Genomic DNA, 25,712 nt, shown 5'->3' on the forward strand with positions numbered 1-25,712 from the left:
TGAGTTGCCATTTTCTCTGTGAATTCACATTGTGAACTCATTTTGCAATCCAATTAGCAACTCGCATTGAATCAATCAGAGTAAAATCCCATATATCCCCTGAGAGATGGTAGGGGAAATCTTTATTTTAAGGTTAAAATGTCAAGACACCATGCAGAACACCTTAGACATCCCCCCAGGGGCAAACGCAGGATTTCCAGAGGAGGGGTTTCCAGATGCTTGAAAGGAGAAGTCTATTTAACAAATATTACAGTGGTACTCGTACCACCCCAATAACTGTTACGACATTGCCATCTACAGGTGGTAGTAACAGATTAACATATTTAAAAATTAGTTTTATTTTTGAATGAGTTTTAAATTGAATAAAGGCTTTCAAATGGGATGCAATCAATATCCCGACTGTGGGGATGCCGGCGCTCACAATGCTGGCAGTCGGAATATTGACCACATCCCGAAGGTAAGTAGCGGGGTTGGGTAGAGAGTTAACGTTAGGGGTTAGGCACTAGGGGGAGGGTTAGGTTTAGGGTGCAGGGAGGTTAGGTTTAGGCACCAAGGAGGGAAGGTTAGGGTAGATGAGAGGGGGAGAATTAGAATACAGACTGACAAGTGTCGGTATCCTAACCCTGTCGGGATGCTGGCTTCGGGATTCTGACCGCTGGGATCCCGAGTGCCGGCATGCTGTACCCAACCCTTTCAAATATTTGTACATTTTTAAAATAAATGTAATTTGCACCTATCAGAAAGGTGTGTTTGGAGCGCAAGGAGGGAATTCTGGCCAACTAAAAGCTCCATTACGTGTGCATATGGGGTAAGGTGATATGAAAGGGTAAAAGACATATACAAAGAGGGAGTAAGAGAAACACGAAACACTGGTGAGGGCAGGGCAGGCAATAAGAGACAGATAGATACCCCTCCAGTTGGACAGAGATGTGGACATAAAACATACATATATACAAAGTGTGTGTTGTGTGTGGGGAGGTGACAGAGGCACACATGGGGAGTCAGAAGGAGAGATATACACATATACAAAGTGTGTGTTGTGTGTGGGGAGGTGACAGAGGCACACATGGGGAGTCAGAAGGAGAGATATACACATATACAAAGTGTGTGTTGTGTGTGGGGAGGTGACAGAGGCACACATGGGGAGTCAGAAGGAGAGATGTACACATATAGAAAGTGTGTGTTGTGTGTGGGCAAGGTGACAGAGGGAGAGATAAACACATAAACTGAAACACCCTCTTCTCTGCTTCCGTTTGTGTTATTGCCCATAGCAACCAATCAGATTCTACTTATGTATCTAGTAGCTTCTAGAAGATAATAATGACGTGCACTAGTGTGGTACCCCAGACCCTGGTTGTTCCTACTCATGCTGGTACCTATGTCAAATATATGTATATACATGTCATTATATAGTATTTGTGTCTGTCTGCATGTTAATCTTAAAAGTATTTTCTAGTTCACATATATTTGACCCCCTTCCCCCTCACAGAAGAGAGGTGGAGTGAGCAATGGAGTAGTTAGCCAGCAGAGGTCACATGACATAGAACCGGCTGGAACCAGCTGCAGGTGGCTGAGGTGGACAGTTAAGTCGGCCATGGAGACTCTCCTGAGGTAAAGGACAGAGTAGGAGTCTGCCCTAAGGAAATGCAGCTGGTGGTGGCTGTGTGGGAAGTAAGGACGGAGTCGTAAGGATTAGCTCTGCAGGGGAGGCAGCAGAAAAGCCCACCTGGGCTGAGGAGACAGGTGGTACTCAGCAAAGAGGCAGTTGATGAGAGAAAGGGAGGCTCTGTGAGGCAGCAGCTAGTGAGAGGGAGGGGATTCCCCTCTGAAAGACGCTCACCTAACTGAGCTTTGGTGAAAACTACCAGAGAGGTCTGTAAATGCACCTATGCACAGCTCTACAACCCTGACCTACACTTCTAGTAAACTGATTAAATGAACTACAATACCAGAGACTAGCTTATTGTGTGTATAATCAAACCAGTCACAGTGCATACTCCTGGCCTTAATCTTCTACTCATAAGAAAGACTTTAATATAGACACCAGGGAGCATTACCTCACCGCACCAGCATTACCGAGGGCATCCATTCACTGTTGATGGTCAGAGCCCTGTTAGCCTTACCCAACGTCAGCTAGTAAAGACTGAAACTGATGGTAACTGAGCAGAAAGGCATTGCAGCCAGTGCACTGCGACCCCCCAAAGGAAGTAAAGGGGGTATCTGACCTCAAGGTTTTTAGGCAAATGAACATACCCGTAACAGGAATTCAGCCTGCAGCATAGCAATCATGATTAATGACTCCAGCTCAGCAATTCTCTCTTTACTAATTGAGCCATAGATAGTTATTTATCTACTTTAATTTTAAACCTGTGTGCACCGACGAAAGCATCTTGGCCAATAAGAGTAGACTCAATTAGGGGGGATAAACCTAGTCCGGACTAAGGTACTGAAGTAAAGTGGTGTAGCGTACTGATTTATGTGTATACACTGTTATGCATTGAGATTGGTTAGTGTAAACTGAATTATTTCAAGAAAGTGTAATGAGAGATACGATTGTAATGTTGCAATGTGTTTATGTTATTTGTTACAGTGGAGGAAAATGAATTTTATTCGATTGCTGCATTTGCAAAATACCTGTACTGATCTTTCAATTCCAATAGCTCCAGATCCGGAGTTCCAGTGCAATAAACAGGTTTATTTATTGTGGGAATGTATTATAAATATATAAACGCTTGTTAGTTAATGTATTTTGAGAAGTTGTTGTTGTAACTGTGGTTACCCAAACTACACTGAGGAATCCTATTTTAAAATAAATTGAAATTTATTTGGTAACAACAGGAATAATTCTTTGTGTCTGAAGCAATCCTCCTTTCCTCTCTGGCAATTCAAGAGGATAAAGAGAACCTACCCAGAGTGTAATAATCCATCCTTACTCAGTAAGGTTCAAGAACATACTATCACACTCAAACATCTATTAGAGGGGTATTACACTAGTGGGCGTCTCAACATATGCTAATAGGTGTCTGCATGCACAGAGCGATCGCTCGCACAGCCAAAGTGGGCGTGCTAATGCCTTTCCATGGCATCACTTTGCCGAATTTGCATACGCTGGATGTGAGCGATTGCATCTAGCGAGCGGCTCTGAATGAGCTCCACAGTGTTTTAAAAAAAACATTTTTTTAATAAAATTGTGTTGGATACATTTTAAAAAGATGTTCTTGACCTAATTCAGTCATAGCACTTGACACACAGGCCATCATGCTCCTGATCCTGAGGAGAAATGGCAGTAAGACACTGTTTACAAGAGCGTATTTCTGTAGCGGCCGCCTCCTTAGCAATTTTATTTCTGGACGTGTTGTAAGTCGCAGAAATCACTACACACCAAACAGTCAGTTACGTGTAAGCATGCAACGGTCTTTAGTAGTGATAGTATATATTACAGAATATATGACATTTAAAGACAGCAGAGCTGTCAGTATAATCAAGCTGTACTCACCCCTGCAAGGGATGTTCCCTCAGTGACCAGCCCCAGCGGCACATATATGAGGAAATACACTTACATACACCATACACTTAGACCATTCTATGCAGAAAGTGGGCAATAGCTCAACAAACCAGCCTAAATAGTAGGAAGGAGCGATGATTCTAGCACAGCTGCTGGGTGCAGGCTATAAGAGGAGACTGGAGCCCTGTGCTTCTCTCTCCAATGCTAAGGCATAAGCTAAAATGGCCGCCAAGTGTTCTGGAGGGGAGAAGGGAGGATCAGCTATGAGCTTACTGCCAGGGAGGGGGTGAGGCTTGGGGGAGGAGCAAACAGGGAAGCACCCGCTCCCCTGGCTGGTTTAACCAGAGGGTTATGGTCGCCGCTGCTATTAAGAAGCCCCTATTCTATAAAGCTTACCTGGTGGTCTAGTGGAAAGTGCGGGAACCCGGGTGCATGTTCTAAACTAGCCAGCGTCCGATGCCTCCAGCCCCCATGGACACGCCCCTTTACCGATTACCAAACCCCTTTATCTGCGGTCATGCCCCCCCATGTACCGGGTTCTTACTAGGAAATGTTGGAGGGTCTGGATGCGGGACCACGGACAGGTAAGTTTAAAATAATATGGGTGCAGTGTGTGCGGTGCGGGGCCCCTCTGCACCCATTATAGATACGCCACTGACTCACGACCTGCTTTACCACATTACAACCAGTATCCGTATAGAACTGTTACGTAAAGGAGTTTCAAAATGGGTATAATAAGATTCTGTATAAATGTAATTTTGATAATCGTAGGTCAAGTACTCCATTGTCATGGACACGCCCTGCCGAGATGAATCGACTCAATAGTAGACTCCAGAAATAATTTTAAAATATTTATTGGTAAAAAGCACTATCATCTTCTAGGTTATAGTAAGTTAGCATTGATTAGAAAACATATAAATTCCACACTCCCCTGCACAGCTATTAGAAGAGGCGCTCAGGTGGTAGAGCAGCAGCCTAGCAGAGGAAGCTGGTAGAGGCAGCAGCATTGCGTTGCTGCCATGCTATGGCTATGCTATGCAGCGAGAGGCTAAGCAGCCGCAGCAGCAGCCGTCGAGATCACGTGGCAAGGGACCTGCGAGTTGGGAGTGCGCATGCGCAGGAAACATATTTGTTGTTCTTCCCGTACCGGGAGCGTACGAAGTGCTGCACAGTCCTGCGCATGCGCTGTGTCCTGGCCGGGCAGGAACTCACTAGTGCTGTCCTTTTATATTCCTGGGCTTCCTCCTTCCCCGGGATCTGACTGTGACGCCGGGTTCCATGTCCCCGGCTGTGAGCTTGGGTACGGAACGCGGCACGGCCGGTGATGGTGAGGAACAGAGTGCACCGCCTGCTGACTGCAATCAATAGGAGGATGATGAAGCTGCTCATTGCACTCGCCCTGATCGCCTATGTAGCCTGTGAGTGCCCGCTCGCCCATTCATTCCGTGTAGTGCAGCCTGGGGCGGCTAGTACCTGCTGTCTCATCCCTGTGTGGACAGTGTACTGCCAAATGCTGCCCATTCTGTGCCATTTACATACCCCTCTCCCACACTGGCAGCGCTACTACACGTGCCCTCTGTGAGACAGGGATGTGGAATATAACGATGTAGGCACTGTGTAGGGCAGAGTACCAGGAATTGTGCAGCCACCCTGCAAGCAGGAGCAGTGCTATACACGTATACATGTGCCTGGCATAGCACCCAAGGCCTTCTGCTGTGTGCCATCTCTGTACAGGCTATACAGTAGGTATGGCAGCAAGAGTCTGTACTCCCCCCTCACCACACTGGAGCAGGGCACATGATGACGTCTTGTACTGGAGCACAAAGCACCCCTTTTCCTCATACAGCCTTCCCACCTAGCCCACCTCATTACTACCAGCTCACTCACGGCTGAATGAGGTGCCAAGCTGGAAGTTTTTTTTTCCCCCCAATCCGAGCCAGTGTGAGCTGTGCTGGGAAAGTCAGTACTATGGCTTGCTAAGTATTAGGGGCACTTTTTTCTGTCCAGCTTTGTGAATTACTGTACTTTTGCATGGTTTATACTAGATTGCGACACTGTATTACACAAGACAATGACCATGTTTTATTTTCACTCATGGGCTTTGTTTTTGTTTTTTAATGAATACACATACAGTACATTTACTATAAGCCTTAAGTAGTAAATAACATATAGATGAGAGAGGCTGGAAAACCCCAGATATGCACTACCTAAAAAGTATTTTCCAAGGAAAAGTGTGAACATGCACATAAGTAGTGTACCAATATGGAGATTTAAAAGAAATAACATTCTCATAAAGCAAAACAAGAAAGGTAATGTTGTAAAAGAATATGTCATGCACACGGGTAGTTTTCTAACTTTCTCACTTTATGTATTACATGGAATTGTAATGGAAATGCCTCTGTAGGGGGCTTGTTTTGAAAGTATGACCTGTAATGAAGGTCTGTTGATTATCACGTATTATGTTTATTTAATTTGTATATTATATCACATGACCAATACATGGTGTATTTAGTACATCCTATAACAGAATTCTCTGTAGTTATCTGCTCCCACTCTTCTTCCATTTACTGGATTTCTGAGTGTATTAAGTAACCTAAGGAGACAACTGTGGGCCTGATTCAACAGCGGACGCAATGCCAATGGTCACACAGTTTGAGGGATTATTCGTCGCACTGCACATGCATCGATTGCAATTACCGCCGCACAAAGCATCCACTCGCGAAGTGAGTGACAGGTAGTCAGCGTATAGGGGTGGCTAGAAAAATGCAGGCGTGTCTGACCGTTTAATCGCCGTTTCATGGGCGTGCATGAATTAGGCATTGCGATTTTTTTTTTGCAGCGCGAGTGCTCACTGTGTGTCAGGAGAGCTGCCGAGTCTGCGGCTGATGAGGCCTGCTGCATATTAAGCATGGCTGCCTGCTGTTTGTCGATGGTACCGATGTTGTACGGATATAAGAAGGCAGCAGTGGGTGTCCCTATGCTTGGATGTGTTTTGGAAAGCATTAGCATATTTTAGTAACTTCGATCTGTTAGCGATTGCAGATGCGATTACATTTGTGTCCACTGTTGAATCGGGCCCTGTGTGCATTTTGGGGCACGTTAGTTTGGTTCCTATCTAATGTTTGTGAATTTAAAAAAAAAGAAAAACTATTTCCATATCTTGCTTAAAGATAATGCAAATTATCATGAAAAACAATAGATCATTTGTTTTTGTTTTTGTTAATTAAATATGTAAGTTATTACTAGTGTCACTGATGCTGTGCAAAACTAGGAAAATGGGTCTGTTTGTGTAGATGTATACCATCATCTGTCTTAATGTTAAAGAACACTATATAGGCATCTACTTCAAATGCACCAGGTGCAGATTTACTATGTCTTTGGAAAGAGTTACTCAGTACATTTTTCTTTAATCAAATGTAAATATTTATGCGAAGGCTCTAACCTTAACAAATACAAAATGTGTAGTCTTTTATTATTTTTTATTCTTCTACAACTATGTGCTAATAATGGTAGAACTGAGGTGATAATTAAGGATCCCTATTTGAGGGGATACTTTCATTTTCAATGAAAAATCCCCCTGCTTTGTACAGTGGGGATATTTTGCAGGTACAGTGGTTGCGGTAACCGCTGTCCCTGCAAGATATATCCTCGGCAAATTGTAGAAGTCTTTCACGTATGGGAAAGACTTATCCTGTGGAAGCTGACACTGCGCATGCGCACAGTGTCAGCTTCTGCTGCCGGCCGGAGGCTGCAGGAGAGGGGTCGAAAGATCTCTCTTGCTCACAAGCCTCCATAGGCGGCGTAAAGCAGTTTATACTATCTGAAGATTGAAGAACCTGCTCTCCAATAATCTCTCACACCTCACAGATGGCCAGTGGCAAGGTGAGGAGCAGCAGAATTAGGATCAGCAGTTTCTCTGGGTTGGGTATGAAATCCCGGTTGTCGGGATGCTGCTGGTCAGAATACCGACAGCGGCATCCCGACAGCCATAGGAAAGACAGGTAAGTGTTTTTCTAGCCCCTAACCCTATCCCTCCCTCCCCAGTGCCTAAGCCCCTCCCCTAGTGCCTAAGCCTAACCTCCCCCTCCCTGTACCCTAAACCTAACACCCCCTCCCCAGTGTCTAAACCTTGCCTAACCTCGCAACCTAACCTCCTCCTAACACCCCGATACTTACCTTAGGGATGCCTGCGGTCGGGGTACTGTTGCCGGGATCCCGACCATCGGCATCCCGTATGCCGGGATGCCGACTACATCCTGTCTCTCTACCCTGACCTTCCTAAATTTTCTTATACAGAGGTGGTCACACAGAAGGGGCAAACTGATGTATTTAAATTAAGCTATTGATGCTATACATTTCTGGAATAGTTTTAAATATTTCGCCACAGTGTTTATGTATTGGGCAAGGAGGTAGCCATACCTCGTACCTCTTACATTAATAATATTTTTGTGACCTATATTTTTTATGAAGTTTCGTGTGGGGCTCCTTATGTCGGCAACAGTGTTTTTTTCAATATGATATGGTTTACACTACTTCTAATCAACTGCCGAATATGAGGGGTAGTGTGACCCTGCACTTTCTGATTGAATTTTACATACATTTGTACAAAGTCCCGGTTGGGACTATAGTTTTGGTAACCGTGTTTGAGATGTTTTTTGAGTATGTGTAAACTCAAGAGGCAGGATTTCTGCAAGGAAAATCTGCGTTAAAGTGCAGACTCTGCATTTTAACGTGTGGGGAAACCCATAGATGCCAGCACTTTGCACGGATCTATCGGTTAACGACATTGTTCAACGATATATCATTCAGTATGTATGCAGTGAACGACCACCGATGCGCATTCCCGCGGATCGTTAACAATGTCTTTTGTTGTGTCCGTACATGCAGGCCAAACTGACGATATAGTAAAGGATTGCCTTTTCAGAGATGTGGCAAAGATATCTATCAGTGTGTACACCCTATATCGTTTGTCCTGCACTACAGAAAGTTCAAGGGAAATCTTTCACAAATATCGTTCATTCAGCACATCGTCTACTGTGTATGAGCCTTTAGTGTATGTATATTTTAAAATGTTTATTTTGCAATCTAAGGGGGGTATTCAACTATCCGCTGGGTTTACCCCGTAATTGATTGCTAGCCAAAATCCCTGTGGCATGGGGAAGGGCTATTCAATGAAATAGCCTTTTTCCTGCACGGAAAATTCGCGACTCTCGCACGGAAACACACCTGCCAGGTTCAGTCCGACTGTGGGAACTCGCGCGCGGAGTAATCCTCACTAATTCAATAGCTCCGGGACTGCAATTTACCGTGAGGTTTATTGAATACCCCCCAAATGTTCTTTTTTAACACCTCTGGCTTGTAAACTACATGATATGAAATGTATGTGCCCATGTATAACATCAGTGCAACATTACAGTCTTGTATGTTAGTATAGCAATAATAATTGCTTTCATTTTACGAGAAGGGACCATTGGGTACAATTACTGAAGTCCGATTTTGCAGTCGATTTAAATCGACTGAAACCGACTTTCTACTTTACTGAGAGTAAAAGTGCCCATACACGGTAAGATTTTTTACCCGATATGGACAGATTCAACAGGTTGTACAGACCAGTCTTGTGAAAATAGGTGTTTTTTGTGTCTTCTGCGACCCCGATGCGCGTCCCCGCCGTCCTCTAGTTGGATCGCAGATCAGATGGTTTTGCAGAGCGATCTACAATCCTTTGAGTACAATGTGATACACTTCAATGCATCTTATCCTATGATCGTAATGCTCAATCGTACACCATTTCACCACATCTTATGAAAATTTCAAGGGAAGAATTTCAAGGGCAATCGTATAACACATCTTACCAACTTTGCATCGCACTGTGTATGGGGGCCTTTATTAAATTAGTTATTTGAAGTCAATTTCAAAGTCGACTTCGATGTTAGTTGGATTTGGCAGGTGTAAATGCATTCGGTTTTGTTTTTCCAGTTAAAAACCGAATGCAATTAGAACCTAAAACACGAATGGAAAAAAAGAACTGCACAGATCACTATGATCTGTGGAGGCTTCTTAGGGTTAAAAGCAATGTAATAGTTAAAATTTTAAACAAAAATGGCATGGGGTTCCTCCCAAAAGCATAACCAGCTCTGGACCTATGAGCCTGTTCTGGTACAGGAAAATCTGTGGAAAAACCAACATCTGACTGAAACAGCCGAGTTGGTAATGCCATAGCAGGAGGACATAGTGTGGCGTCCCCTGCCAGACCATTCCCCAGCTCCAAACTGGTCAGCCGAGGGCTGGCAATCCTCACAGTGGGGACCCCCATAATAAAATGGAGTCCCCCCCTCTCCTGAGGACAAGCACTGGGCTCCACTAACGGGGGGGGGTAATGCCACAGCCAGGGGACAAACTTGACGGGGTCACCTGGCCAAAGCATTCGTCCCCTTAACTAGTCAGCCCGGGCTGGGCATTCCTGGAGAAGTGGGGATGCCCCCAATAAAGGGGTCCCCCTCTGCAGGGCACCCAATGCCAGAGCTGAAGCCCGGGGCTATCCCCTTCACCCCTGGGCTGTGGGTGGCGAGTTGATAGTCCATTAGTAAAAGTTTAATATTGTCTTTTACAGGTGGAACTAAAAGTCCCAGTAAGCTTCCCCGCTTGCTGTTACTTGGAGTGCCACAAGTACCAGCAGGCGGGGCATAAATTGCCTGTTGGTACCTATAGTACCCCTGTAAAAGAAATATTAAAATAAAAACGGAACACTGAATGTTTTCATTTATTTTGCTGCACCTTCACCTGGGGGGCAGAGACCTTTTAAGCTCTTTTACATGGCCGCTGCCTCCCCCAGGACTTTTACGGCGTCTTCACCCGGAGGACGGCAGCCTTTAAGCTCTTGTACATGGCTGCCGCCCATCCAGAACTTCCCCGGCCTCTTCTATCTTCAGGAGCTCTTCACCGCTCCCCATCCATCGTCAGACTGACACCCACTGCCTCGCGCTGGCTTATATAAGTCAGTTCTGCATTCAACACACTGTTCCTGAAATTTTGTTTTCAAAATTGGTCAAGTTGGGGGTTCTGGTATCTACCTGTTGTTTAATTTTAGATTTTTTTTTTGGTGGACGGGAAGCAGTATGTGAAAATGGAGGAGTTTACTTCAAGTGAACGGAGGATTAGTACCGGGGCTCATCAAGGATGTGTCCTTTCCCCTCTGCTTTTCTCCCTACAGATGTGTCCTCATACATCTAGCCTCCTTGCGCTCTAAACAGCCTATCTAGTCGCACCATTCCGTGGCGTGACTCTGTAGCACAAAGCGTCTTTTCGTGCAACTTTTTACCTTCGAATGCGTCTTATTCGCACAGCGATGCAAATAGCACAAGCAGTTTCTGCTGATTAAAATGATATGCAGCATGCCTACGTTCTGTGTGTGACTGCGGGTGTAACTGCATGTGAAACGCTACATTTCAGCGGCTGTAACATAGCGTTTCGTATGCAGATACACCTGCAGTCGCACACAGAATATAGGCATGCCGAAAATCATTTGAATGTATGTTTGTCGTGTTAAGTGAGTACTTGGCCAGCAGTTAACCAGAGTCAAATTCCTTGCATATGATTGTATACTTGGCCAATAAATTTGATTCTGATAAAGGGGGCGGGGCGATGACGTGGTGAGCCGTGATTGGCTCGCTGAGGTCACCTTCAATTAAGAAAAAATGCAGCCATTTTTTAAATGGGAAGCTGCGCTGCTGCCTTCCGCAGTAGTCTCGCTGCTGCCATGCCAACCGCGTCCAGCAGCAGTCCTGCTGCCATCTCCCGCATCATCTCAAAGCAGTGGCGGACGGTGCAGGATCCCGTCAGATCCCACACTGCCACCACGCTGATGGTGTGTTGGGGCTGCTGGGACCGAAGCTACGGTACACACCTGTCCAATGTCGGGCAGACCAGTTGGTTAGGAGTCGGATCTCCCGAACATTGGACAGGTGTCCAGCTTAAGGGCTGAATTCAATTAGCCCTGTTAATTTAACGGGGGTGAAAAAGGGTGGTAACCTCGGGCTTTAACTCCTAGGATTATTAAAAGTCCAGCCCCTTTTTAACATCCATTAAATTAATGTGTTAACTTGCGTTAACACATAGAATCTTTGATAAGTTCACGGACCTATGCGCTAACAAGGTCGCGGCACACATTCATTAACAAGAATTTTTTTTTTTTAGGCTGCCTTCGGGGCTAATTGAATAGTCCTGGGGAATCAGCCTGTAGCTAATTTAATTCCCCCTAGGTTTTACTTTTTGTGAGAAATGAGCACCTAAGATTAACACATTCATTTCAGTCAAGTTGCTTAGAGTAAATGTTTGCATTAAACTCTCTGCTTATGAAAAGCACCTATTCGGATTGGTTCTTTTACACATTTATTTTTTAAAACTTATTTCTTACAGCCTAAACATGGGTCACCACCGTGCCTATTGTCTGTTACTCGCAAATCAATTTATATGAAAAATTATTAACCATACTGACATCCTGGGCCCCACACTCCCATCCCAGTGGCCTTAAAGTATGTTTGATATATTTCTATAAGGATAATATCAGAGCTGCAACCTAGAGTGTGTGGTGACTCGGTTGGCCTAAATATTGGTGGCATAATGTTCTATAGAAAGAATAGAAGTGGGAAGGAGAAAACTGGAGTATACAATGGGCATATTTTCCTCTTGTTGGTCTGTGAGAAATTAGTGATACAATAAAGGGGTAAGCAGCAACTTTGTGATTCAGGAGCTGTAGTATTATACAGCAGGGTGATCTATAACTGGCTCAGGATGTGTAGGAACATTACCAGTGGTGATATTTAACTCTATGGTTCAAGAGGTGTAGGAATATTCAGCGAGGTGATCTATAAATTCTCATGTGATGTAAGAACATACAGTAGGTATATAACTGTATGGCTCACGAGGCATAGGAACATACAGCAGGGGGGATGTACAGTGGTGCTTGAAAGTTTGTGAACCCTTCAGAATTTTCTATATTTCTGCTGAAATTTGGCCTAAAACTACCTCAGATTTTCACACAAGTCCTAAAAGTAGATAAAGAGAACCAAATCAAACAATCGAGATGAAAAAATTAGACCTACTCATTTATTTTATTTGTATTTTTTTGTTGAGGAAAATGATCCAATATCACATATCTGTAAGTGGCAAAAGTATGCTACGGAGACCAGCGCAAGGATGGAGGTGAGTATAAGATCTCCTGCAAAACGTGCTACTCGGGGGAGATATCTCGATCTGCTTCACCATCGGCCATCTCACTCTCAGCTAAACTCACTTCTTTGTAAATTTGCGAGTTTCAGGAGTCTGAAATCTCCCGAGTTTCGTCGATAATCGAGTTGAAAAAAAAAAAAACTTGTCCAGATTAGATTCTTAGTAAATTTACCCCTACAAGTTTGTTTCAAAACGATAACACATTAAAAATAAAAAGACAAGCACATCTACTTTACCTTTTTTAATATGGACATCTCATTTGATGATTCATGTAGCATAGAGGACTCCACAGTATAGGACTGCTATTCACCCAATTTAATTATTGCACCTAAGCTGGCCAGCTGCCTCTGATGTCTATTGTTGTTTTGTGCTTTAAATTTAAACAACTTAGTAATTTTTATTTAATGAACATGTTTACTTTTTATGCAAAAATACTGCAGACCTTGCAACAAATTTTGGATAACCACGGGCACGCGCGCTCCTGATGCCCTCGGTATCCAGTTAAAAAAATTTATAGCAGGATTTTTTGCAGGTAAAATCCCATGGGAGAGGATTTTTTATTTTTTTTGTTTTGCTGAAGAGGCTGTGAGCGGTTGCAGGTTTAACAGCAGTAATGTGAGTAGCGTGTGTGGGGAGCAGGCGCAGGGTTAGCGGCAATAGTGTGTGCAGGGTTGTGGGTAGTACATATGGGCCACTCCATCGACGCTGTCGGGGACACTGGAAAAGAGACTGAGGAGGAGAACAAACGAGCTGGAGAAGGTGAGTAAGGACTAATTAAGATAATTGGAAACGTTCAATTGCTTAATTAGTCGTTAGGAAGGTGTCCAAAGGGTTCCAGAGCAAGTGCCGACATGCTTTCCTTGAAATATGGGTTTTGGAGAAAATGAGACTTGCTCTGGAGGTGCTCAAAACAAAAAAATTAAAACCCTGCACCCAATTGAACACCACAAATCTTGCACCTGTGTGAAATACCCCGCAGGTGTGAGATTTTTGGTAAAACTTGCACATAATTAGAGTCGGGACAATCACATGAGGCTTCCCTAAGGTGAAAACTCCAATTTGGCTGGTGATCTTTAACCACATTGGTCAAAACTGTTTAACCGGCAATTAAAATATTATATTTAATAGTACCTAATGTACCCGGGTAAACCTTAGATATTTACTGTTTCCATTTCCATCTCACCACTTCACTAACACATTAATACTTCACCTCTATAGTACTAACACATTCCACTGCCTGACCTCTGTAGTAACACATTCCCCTCCCTCACACCTGTAGTAACACATTACGCTCCCTCACCCCTGTAGTAACATCCCCCTTCCTCACCTCTGTAGTAAGACATTAACCTTGCTCACTCCTGTAGAAGCACATTCGCCTCCCTCATCTCTGTCGTAACACATTATCCCTGCTCACACCTGTAGTAACACATTCCCCTCCCTTGTCAGTGTTGTAACACATTTCCTTCCCTTCCCCCATAGTAACACATTCAACATTCCTCCTCCCTCACCGCTGTAGTAACACATTTCCTTCCCTTACTATTCAAATAGGGGAGCCACACCAACTTCCAGTGATGTTTGTCAGCACTTGGGATGACAGTTGGGGGTATATTTACTAAAGTGAGAGTTTTTAGAAATTGAGATATTGCCCATAGCAACCAATCAGATTCTACTTAACATTTAACTAGCACTTTCTAGAAGATAACTAGAATCTGGTTGCTATGGGCAGCATCTCCACTTCTAAAAACTCTCACTTTAGTAAATATGCCCCTTGGTGTTTGATCGTAGCACAGTTAATATTCAGTCAGGACATTGCACAGGGGAGGTGGGACATTTTAGCCCTTTTCACCCACCTATTTTGAAATTTAAAAAATCCCCCCCCCCTTCCCACGTCATGGAAGTCATAAACCCCGATTTTTATGTCTCTAGGGGTTTGGGCAGGGTGTTAGGGACAACACCTGTAGAGCTCATTATCTTCCCTGGCTGCTTTAAAAGGTTATGTTGCATCCTACAGTTGACTGGCAGCTCACGCCCCAACATGACCTCTTCCAACTAGTACAAACTGCTCTGCACCACTGAGATTCCCATTTGATTTACATTTGCAATATGTTGTGAATTAATAAGTGAGAAGGTTTTTTTTTTTTTTTTCTTAACACCAGTTAATGACTTTGGCACAGTTAACTGTAATACAGTAGTAAATAAGTAGGAAGTTCAGGAGCAGAGCATTTTTCTACCTATAGGTCATAGAGGAGTGTTGAAAAGGTTGATAAATTACAGATGCAGGCGAGCAGTATCTTTCAGCACATGGTTCTATTTTTGAATTGGGCAAATAAATGACAGGATAAATGTTTTGAACAACTGCACACCTGTTACATATTTATTTTAATGTATACTGTGTTCTTCAGTACCCGCAAGTTATCACTCAGCCTAAAATACAAGTTGCACTAACCTATCAGACATTTTGTACCATTTAAAATGTCATATGTATGTAATATGCCTTTTACACCAAAGTCCCAGGTCTGACCCGGGATTTGGAACACTTTTCTAACCCGGATCAGACCCGGGACAGACCCCTTTTACACAGCGGCACCCGGATTGGCACCGTCTGCAGTGACCCGGCTTTTCCAGCGTTGAAGTGGACACTTTGAGATGATGTAATCTCCAAGCGCCACTGAAGCCGGCCACACCGAAGCCAGGTCTGCAGTGACCTGGCCATGGGAACGACCCGTGGCCAACCCTGCAAGCTACCCGAGTTGGATCCCTGGGTCCCTGTACCCAAGTGGATCTGTTTACACTGACAAAAAATTTCAGGTCAGTGTAAAAGGGGTATTACCGATATTTTACTTTGACATGTGCCTTTGTGATTTTAATGGTGTATTAATTAATGTTCTTAGAAAAATAAGAAAAGCAAAAAACACATTATTTGGATAAACAAAGTGTTTCTAACAGTCCCCCTGGAAGCACTCATGTAAACCAACATGATGGGGTGTTTCTCTTAAAAATGTATTTGCCTTATTCCCTTCCCAATAATAGTACTTTGGTGGGTGCCTTCACTGGGGCCGATTCAATCTACAACGCTGTTAAGGTGACTTCTTCTCGCACCTCTGAGGGTGTGAGGAGAAATCCGACTAAAATGCCGGCCGCAAGGCTGTTTTCCGGCTGAACACCCAAGTTAAAAGGTTGTCGCAAGAACCGGCATTCTCTAACTTGTAACTGTCGGACTAAACAGTGTGCTCAATTCAATCAGACCCATATTGCTGTGCTTAGCAGGATCCTGGAGGAGAGTTCTGATGCAGCAGCTCAAAGTGTTAGAAAAGTTGTGGATTTTTAAAGTGGAGTGCTTTAAATCTTTTCTTGCATGTGATTTTCAGGATTTAGTTCTGAAAAACAATTTTACTTTTGGCTTATTTGGCTGTGTTGATTGCTTGATTTCTACCTTTGCACATTTCCACACATAAGTATGAAGCACTCTGCATTTTTGTTTTCTTTTGAGTAATAACTAAATCAATGAGCAGCAGCGTGGCTGACTGTCCCCTAAGAGCCGGATGTGAAGTAAAGTCAGGTGACTTGGAACGGAGGAGGTGGCCTGAGGAGTCGCCAGTCACAGGGCTGGAACTGGTCCTGGAGCTCATAAACCATTAGGGAGCAATGGTGGTTTGAGCCTGGCCAATCTGCTGTGAAAGACAGTGACTACATACCAGGCAGGAAACATGTACAATTATTGGAGGCTGGGTTGTTTAAGAATTGATTGACAGCTGCATGCATTCATTAGGAGCAGGAGCTCCTTAAAGTGGAAGGGGTGAGCAGAGGGCCTGATTCCGAGCCGGACGCTCTGACCAGAGCGCTCGCTCTGAATCAGGGCCCTCCTACCTAAAAATGGAGCGGCCTCTTGGACGCTCGCATAGCTGTGGGTTACCACCCACAGCTATAGCGAGCGTCCATGATGATGGTCTCTTGGATGCTCGCATAGCTGTGGGTTACCACCCACAGCTATAGCGAGCGTCCATGATGATGGACGCGATGGTCAAGACCATCGCGACCATTGGGCTTGCGACGAGACCCTGCGGTAGGGTCTCACTGCCGCAAGCCCAGGAGTGATTTTGGCTCTATCAGAGCCAAAATCACGAGCCAAAATCACTCCCACTGACATCACTACTGATGTCAGTGGGGCCGAACCCAGACGGTAGGCGTTCCCATGGGAACGCCTCCGTCTGGCAGCCACGCCGCCCGCACGCCCACCAAAGTCACCATCGACAGCACGCCCCCTTTGGTGCGAGACCCGGAGCGACAGCTTGGCTGTCGCTCGCCGGGTCTCGCGCATGTGCACGACGGAGCTCCCTCCGTCATGCGCATTAGGGCACCATCGACCCGCTTGCGAGCATCCTATGCTCGCGAGCTGGTCTGAATTAGGCCCAGAGTTATAACAAGTGTATTGCCCTTATAATCCCTTGATAGGATAATACAGGTTGAGTTTCCCATATACAAAATGTTGGGGACCAGGGATATTTTGGATAATGGAATATTCCATATTTTGGAATATTTGCATATCATAATGAAATATCTTGGGAATAACACCCAAATATAAATGCATTCTGTGTGTATGTGTTATATACACCTTATACACACAGACAGCAGGTAATTTTATACAATATTTTTAATAATTTTGTGGCTGAAGCAAAGTTTGTGTACAGAAATTAAATTTAATTTGTTTCATATACACCTTATACACACAGCCTGAAGGTAATTTTATACTTTATTTTTAATAATTTGTGCCTTAGACAAAGTTTGTGTACATTGAACCATCAAAAATCAAAGGTTTCATTATCTGTCATTCCAAAATAATTCCAAATTTCGGAATATTTGGATATGAGAGACTCAACCTGTATAGAGGAACGTTGCAAGGCTACTACCAGGATTTTATTGATCTAACGGGAATGGAAGCATAATCACTACTTATCATACTCTTCAGGCAGAAAGGAAATTTGGATATAACTGTTTCAGCTTGTACAGCTTTATACCACAAAGGCATAGCCCTGTACAGTATCTGTTAGAGCTGGGGGGAGAAAGGAACATTGGCAGATAGCTAAGCTACAGAGTTGTATTTTACGGAAGGCATTTCTTAATCCAAAATTTGGTTGCATACCCACCAACCATTCCCTGGGGATATGAGTCATCTGTTATCACTCTGTCTTTTTGAATAGTACTGACTAAATATTTTTTCTTGTCAGTACATTATCCCTTTATATGGAGGAAAAGTTAATGACATTGCCAAAGATATTACAGGAAGCTAAGGATACTATTTACAGAAAGATTAAATGGACACATAGGGCCGTATTCAATTTGAGGCGAAAAGCCATAATCGACAAAAAAGTTTTGCCTATTGCCGCTTTTCGCCTGGTTGGAACTTATCTCCAAATTCAATTCCAGACGGATTTCACCTAAGCAGAAACTCAAGGCAATGTAATAGGTGAAAAATATTCGCCTTTGAATAGCCGGAGAAAAGAAGTGCAAAGTCATTTATTTTGGGGTGCAAAGCTGGGGAAACGACCCAGAACCCTTGGGACAGTCCCTCAAAGGACAAATCTATCAAAAAAATAAAACCTAAGAACACCCCAAAAAAGTACTTTCGTTTTAGGGGCGAAAAAGTGGAGGGACAAGCATAAACACTAGCAAAATAGACTTCTTGGGGGTCTGCAAGGATGGGTCAGGTGTTTTTGGGATTGCAGGTGCGTTTTGGACATTTTTTTAAAAGTTCACTTTAGAAACATTAAAATATGCTTGCACCCATTTTCAAGTACCCCAAATTTGACTGGACTACTTATTTTCAACCAAAAATACTGCTTTATGCCATTCTTCACCACTTTTGTATAGACGCTAATAACAAGCAATTTAAACCACTTAAGTACCGCAAACACTTTTATTAGGGGTATTTGTACACATCTACATTGATTCCCTTTGTTAGTGCATCTTTTTTTGGGGTACAGACTGATTTCCCCACTTCTGCCAGTGCTTTCCGCCTGTTCTGCATTTGCCGTTTTTGCATGGTTTGGAATTGAAAAGGGGGAACGTGCACGAAAAGTTTTCGCCTCTGAAACAAGCGAAGGAGGCGGAAAGTTGTACAGGGGAAACCTTTTCTACTCTAATTGAATACGGAAAAGAAATATTCCCGCGTTCGGTTTTATCCATATCATACATGGTACCAGCAGCATGGCAATATTAATGCCATAAATGTATACAAAACAGAAAAACTTTTGCTATCTGCGCTAACAATAATATACTACAAATCTATATATGTGTGCAGCAAATAAAACAAAGGGGATTTTGTCATGATTTGATCAAAGCACTTAAGCCTGCAGCCCAGCATCAAGGGACCCCATTTTTCTGCAGGTCCCTAACGCTAGCATATATGCCCAGCACATCATTACATTGCAGTTAAATGTACTCACCTCCTAGATAGAGAGGGACACATCTATACAGGGGCTGGCTGTTAGCCACACCCAACTAGGCCTTTTATAGCCTTAATTGAAAGCTGCCATGATAGCACAAGGCAAAATTTTGAAACATAAATGAAATTAGTCCGCGCTCGGTTTTACCCATATCATACATGGTACCAGCAGCATGGCAATATTAATGCCATAAATGAATGAATACGGGCCTTACTTGGTAACTGTAATGGTGCATACACACGGTCAGATGAACCATTTTACCAACGATTTGAGTGATTTCAGACTATTAAAATGAATGAAATCGTCAAAATCTGACTGCAAACACAGACAATGTCGGGTGTCATTATCTGACATGCGGGAACGCGCATCGTTCATCGTTGCAGGCCAACATGTCAAATTTTCTTTCTGATATGAACGATTTTTTGAATCATTATCATTCATATCTGACCATGTGTGTGCACCATTACCATTTTCTATAATTTAACAGCAACAGCACTGCTGAATGATACTTTAGTAGCAGAGACTTACTATGCTTGGTGGCCATTTGAAGAGCAGATTGTAAATTTTGCTTCATAACGACCTCTTTTGGCTTTACACATATCGGTAACTATTAATAAAGGAGTTATAGCGAAAATATTCATGAAATGAAAAAAAAAAAAAGGAACTAGTACTTAAAGAATTCCTATCACAGGAGAATACCAGCTGTTTATATACATTCAGTGGACATTATACTCCCAAGAGTAAGGACACATTATTTATAGAGGTTCCCGGTACAATAATACACTATTTATTTAATTTATTGTACCCTATGGCATATAAGGAGATAGACGTTTACTTTGAGTGAGTAATGGGCAAAACTTTTCATATCCATCATTCTGTGATGCTGAGTGATCTCTGCAACAGTAAAGTTTGTTATAGTATTAAATTACAACCTTAAATGGTAATATATTACACTACTGCAGTATTGTATGTCTAGAAATGTGTTAACTATTTGAGAGAATTAATACACTTTCTGTCAGTAATATATGTTAGGTGTGGAGATTCTAAGAAATTGACATAGTTTTACTTTGAAAGATAAATGAGCATACAGGTTTTGCTGGTTTTATTTATCTGTTTTGAAAACGGAGAAGGTGAGAGTAGAGTCTTTAGAAAACCAAATAAGAAATGTAAAAATACAGAAATAAATAATAAAGCAACACTTGTACTATTCTTTGGTAACTGAGATTTGGTCTTCCCAAGCAGGCCTAGGTTACATACCAATTTACCATCACACTAAGCTTGGGTGGAGGTACTGCATATATTTACCTTAGTGTAAAACAGGGTTACATGTATTTATCATTTCATTGTACCAATTTCACTGTTATACCCCTTTCAGACATAAGCCAGACTCATCAACCGGAATATTAAACTTGATGGTTTGTGTACATCTCCGATGGTGGGAGGAGTGTGCATGCACATGTGCAGGCCTCCATCTACAAGATCTCCAGCAGTTCCCTAAGCCACAGCCCAATTGGTATGATCGGGCCACTTGGGGGTGGGAAGTGGGTGGTGTCGATCTGCGCTCATGTAAATGGGGGAGTGTCACCCCATTTTCTGGGAGGGCCAGGGCTTGCGGCTATGCAGGTAAGACCGCCATTCTGAGTAGCCTTTGGCTTTCTCAGGTGGCCGATGCTGCAACCATTGCGAACAATGGTCGTGATGATCAGATGCTGTGTCTTCGAACTCGGCACTTGGATCTGCGATGCTGTCAGGAGGCGTCTTTTCTTCTCAGACACCACCTGCTGCTTTGGCATATTTTCACATTACTGATGTGTCTAAAGACACATCAGCGATGTGAACTGCATCAATCTCTGAATCAGGCCCATAGAACATTTCTATTTAAATAGGTCACACACAAAAATTTATCTAGAAAGGAGAGTGTGACTGGTTGGGCTTGCTAATACAAGTTCTGGAAATCGCTTGATGCCAGGTTAAAATAAGCCAATATAAACCCAGAAACATCTAAACCATCATAGTTGGTTATTTTTTTTAGTCCACAATATAAGCTAATTGATATTTATTTTTATAGAAGGGGCATTTACTGTCCTCATTATGCTATGCAGTATACTAGAATATTTTTGGGTCGGCAAGTGACACTACATACCCTCTTGGAAGCTTGTTGTGTACCTTTCTTTCCAGAAAAATAATTGTGGTGGTGGTCACAATAAATAAAACCATTTTTTTTTAAACCCAAGCTAGCAGCAAACTGCTAGACTGACAGTCCTGGGACCGACAAATAAAATGAAGAGATATGAAAACTAATTTGCCTTTGTATATACTGTAGTTCTGTATTTTATTTGTAGCATCATGGTTTCATTTATTTCTTCTTTATTTTTCTCTCCAGCTGTTTGGGGAAATGTTGTCAACATGAGGTAAGTTTATGACTGTTATTTTATTTAAAGTACAAATGTGCTACAAAAATGCAATCTAGAATTATCCATATTAAAGCTATACAGAGTATGTTTAGACAGTCACTACATTTACTATATTGTAACCAACAATGTGTTTTGTTTTTTTTGTTGTTTGTTATTTTTTTCACTTTTTTTTTTATATAGCTTCTATTCTATTTCATTTTAATATTGATCAGTTAGCATAGCATCAGGAATAAAACTGGATGCTTTTGTTAGGAGCAGGGATTTTCCAAAACTTCTTCAAGCTGATCCATCTCGGAAAGGGATTTTGCTCCAATATGAACATTAAGGGAGAAAAAAAGTATGCTAAAATTAGTTCCATAAGCTTTAGAAGAATTAAGGAATAAAAAAGCTTTAGTTGCAAAATGTTTATACACACACCTTGTGACAAGAACAAAAATAAAGGTCAATGCCATGTACTTATTGAAACCTTACATTTGAACTAATTGTGTTTTTTTTATTTAGTTTTTTGCCAATTCACTGATTTTCATTTACATATAAACACACCATGTTTGTTTGTTCGTTCTTTTAAAATGTGCTGTATTAACTCCTGTAAATAATCTGTGTTTTATCCCAGTATTTTTCTAGCCACTTTACCACTGGCGGTACTAAATATAATACCTTCATTTGCTTGTGGGATTTACTGGTTTTCTTATGCACATTGTGTGATGAAATTTGTGGGATGAGATATATAGTTGAAGGAATCTCGGGCAGTTAAACCTCACACTTATGTCCCCTGTGTAGGGCTTATCTCGTTTGATTCAAACAGATTTAAACACCAATGCAAACCCCAAAATGCTTTCTGCATCCACCCTGCATATACTATTTTGGGCAGATGCCCAGCAAACACAATTTTAACTTCATTTTCTAACTTGGAATTAGTTAAAGAAAGGGGGTTATATGGTACACTTGTTGGTACAATGCAAATACTTCTCTCTCTAACCCTGGGGTGTTGTGGGTTGCAGAATTACCTTAATCGGAGCCATGGACTTTCTCAAAGAATATTGAAGTCTGCTAAATGAAACAAATAGTCTGTGCAGTATAGTTTTTTAGAAACACGATGCCAATGGATATCTGGTAATGCTATCCACAAAACATACCAGATTTGGTACTATGTTAAATTAATGATAAATCTGTGGAAAAGGGCACGGATTCCATCAGAGCACCAAATCTTCTGGAGTCCTCAATTTAGGTTCACCGATTAAATAACATTTGTATTTAGATATGGAGTAAGATACAATCCTATGTCTGTGCTGATGGTGGCATCTGTGACATTTCAATAGAGCATTTACAAGTAAATCTAATTTGCAGTGTATCTACATATTTAATGAGCACTGAATTTAAAATCCAACTTGTACTAGTTATGAAAGGTCTAATAGCCTAAAACAATACTTGCTTAGATTTTTCTCCAGGTGGTGAATTATACCCCTTTTCCACTGCTGCAATAACCTGGGTTATTCCCAGATCTACCCGGTTCGCAGCTCAGTAGAAAAGGGTCCCAGAAGTCTGGCAGATGAAGATCCCTTTCACTTGTTTACAAGTTTTAGGAAGTTATTTTTAAATGTTGTTCTCCTGTGTTTCTCCTGTTATAACTCCTGCATCCTCTTTAAATTATGGTGTACATGTAATACCACTTAGAAAAAAAACCTATGCAGCCTTGTAACAGGCCTGCAGCCTGTGCTCTACCAAATATATAGTGAAGCATACAGGTGAGTTACTGATTGCACCCCACCCCTAATAACCTCACCCCACACCACATGCATGTCATAAAATTCTAATAAAAACAAACAGAGCCTAAACAGCATTCCATGTATCTAGGATTTAATGTATAGTTATATAGTCAGACTTTAAGTCACTTTGGTTTTGTAGATATTTAATAACAATTTACCTAGAAAATCAGTATATTGCAGACAATACTTGTATTCCTATAACCTGCCTGGTGCCAACAGATTTTTTACCAAAAATATATAGAAGCCTCTATGACAAACTGGCTGGGTGTTATTTGCCTCTTTAGTAACATGCTATTACTATTACTCCATAGACTGTATCTTTTGGCTATACTTGGTTACACTTCTCAAGAGCTCATGACTAATGCTGGGTACACACTAGACCAGTGGTTCTCAAACTCTGTCCTCAGGACCCCACACAGTTCACGTTTTCCAGGTCACTCAGCAGGTACACAGATGTAGTCATTACTCTCTGACACATTTTAAAAGATCCACAGATGGAGCTAATTATATCAGTTGTGATTCTGTGAGGAGACCTGGAAAACATGCACTGTTTGGGGTCCTGAGGACCGAGTTTGAGAACCTGTGCACTAGACAATGTGTGTACACAGCGACGGTAATCGCATCACAGTGCAAGGCAACAGGGGATGAAGTTCTTAGCCATTTCAGGAAACTTTTAATTTCAGCCTACTGTAAGGCTATGACACTACTGTAAGGCTATGAAAAGGCTATGACCTCTATACAGACAAATCTGGCAGCAACGCTAAAATGAAAGGATGTGGTTGGATGCCTTTCATTCTATAATTGAATGTGAAGAGAGATAAAGTGGAGTAGTTGCCCAAAGCATCAATCAGCGTGTCTCATTTCAAAGACTGTGCTTGATAAATGGGAGTTAGAAGCTGATTGGTTGCTCTGCGCAACTTTTCCACTTTACCTCACTCCAAGTCTTGATACATCTCCCCCACAGACCTACATAACTATATTTTACATAGAATATATTGCCCCCAGTGCCTATAAAAGACAAACTAGAGGTGATTTTTATTCATCTTGAATGGGGTGCTACACTATTTGAAAAGTGGTGTATTTGTAAGTTTTTAAGTGCATCTTGAACCTAACATTATTCTAGGTTGGCTTTGACTTTATTATAGTAAAAACCTTTTAAATTGTGATTGGGAAACTCCTTTTTATGGCCTATTTAACAGCATGTGATAGCTCTTGGTTTCCCATCCCTTATTCGGAATGGGATTGAAATACCGGCAACTGTTTAGCCGCCGGTTCAAATGCCCGAAGGGAGGAAATACCGACAGCGGCACGTAAGTAACCTAACCTCCCCCCAGGGGTGCCTAAACCTAATTGCAATCCCCCCCCCCCCCCTCCTCGCACCCTAAACCTAACCAACCAAACTCCCCCCTCCCCCCTCCGCGGTGCCCCGGACTTACCTCATTCGGTTCGGGCCTGCGTCGGGGTATTTGAATATTTAACGATGATCATACTTTCCAATGTTGTCTAGGGTACACAGAGATTTGGAGAGCTTTATCATAAATTTGAGATCCATTATATGGGGATCTCAAATTATGTCTAAGAACCTGAACAAAATTTGTGTATATATTACACATTACTGTGGCTGGTGTAATGTTTAGCATTGGGTTTGATTCCCACCACTGCCTAAAATGTGTGGAATTTGTATATTCTCCCAGTGCTTATGTGGTTTTCCTCCGGGAACTCCAGTTTCCTCCAACAATCCAGTATACTGTTAGGATAATTAGCTCCTGGCAAAAATTACTGTATAAGCCAAGTTTTTCAGCATCCCCTCGGCTTATGCTCGAGTAATGCCCGCATGGTACGCAGCTGAGTAGCGTACCATGCGGGCCGCGGTGCAGACTGTGTCTCTGTGACACAGCTGCACCGCGTGTGTAGCGCTGACCGGACGGAGTTCGGTCAGCACTACACACTGCCAAACACACAGTCGCCGGAGCCGACAGCTGTGTGTTTGTTGTAATCAGCAGCCGATGAGAGTCTGTCAGACTCTCATCGGCGGCTGCTGCTGCTTCCGCTGCGGGAGCCATCTTCCCATAATGCAAAGCGGCCGGAGGAGCCGGTAGCAGCGTCGGGACCAGGAGCGGGGTTTCAGGTAAGTGTTTTTTTTGTTTTTTATTACGTCTCTCTCTACTGGGGGGGCTACTACTGGGGGCACTACCAGGGGGGGATATTACTACTGGGGGCACTACCAGGGGGGGGATTACTACTGGGGGCACTACCGGGGGGGGGGATTATTACAACTGGGGGCACTACCAGGGGGGGGGGGGATTATTACAACTGGGGGCACTACCAGGGGGGGGGGATTATTACAACTGGGGGC

The 25,712-nt window shown here is 42.7% G+C and overlaps 1 protein-coding gene across 2 annotated transcripts in view; it reads left to right on the forward strand.

Annotated features, from left to right (window-relative positions):
- The first annotated feature begins 4,656 nt into the window (after positions 1-4,656).
- UXS1 (UDP-glucuronate decarboxylase 1) overlaps positions 4,657-25,712 on the forward strand; it is an 80,901-nt gene continuing 59,845 nt past the window's right edge. For both annotated transcript variants that reach the window (XM_088445980.1, XM_088445981.1), the window contains exons 1-2: positions 4,657-4,923; positions 21,560-21,587. In XM_088445980.1, coding sequence (XP_088302106.1) covers positions 4,830-4,923; positions 21,560-21,587 — 122 coding nt within the window. In that variant the 5' untranslated portion in view covers positions 4,657-4,829. The remainder of the gene's footprint in view (positions 4,924-21,559; positions 21,588-25,712) is intronic.

Source organism: Taudactylus pleione, unplaced genomic scaffold, assembly GCF_031769625.1.
Source record: "Taudactylus pleione unplaced genomic scaffold, aTauple2 ptg000391l, whole genome shotgun sequence".
Taxonomy (NCBI): domain Eukaryota; kingdom Metazoa; phylum Chordata; class Amphibia; order Anura; family Myobatrachidae; genus Taudactylus; species Taudactylus pleione.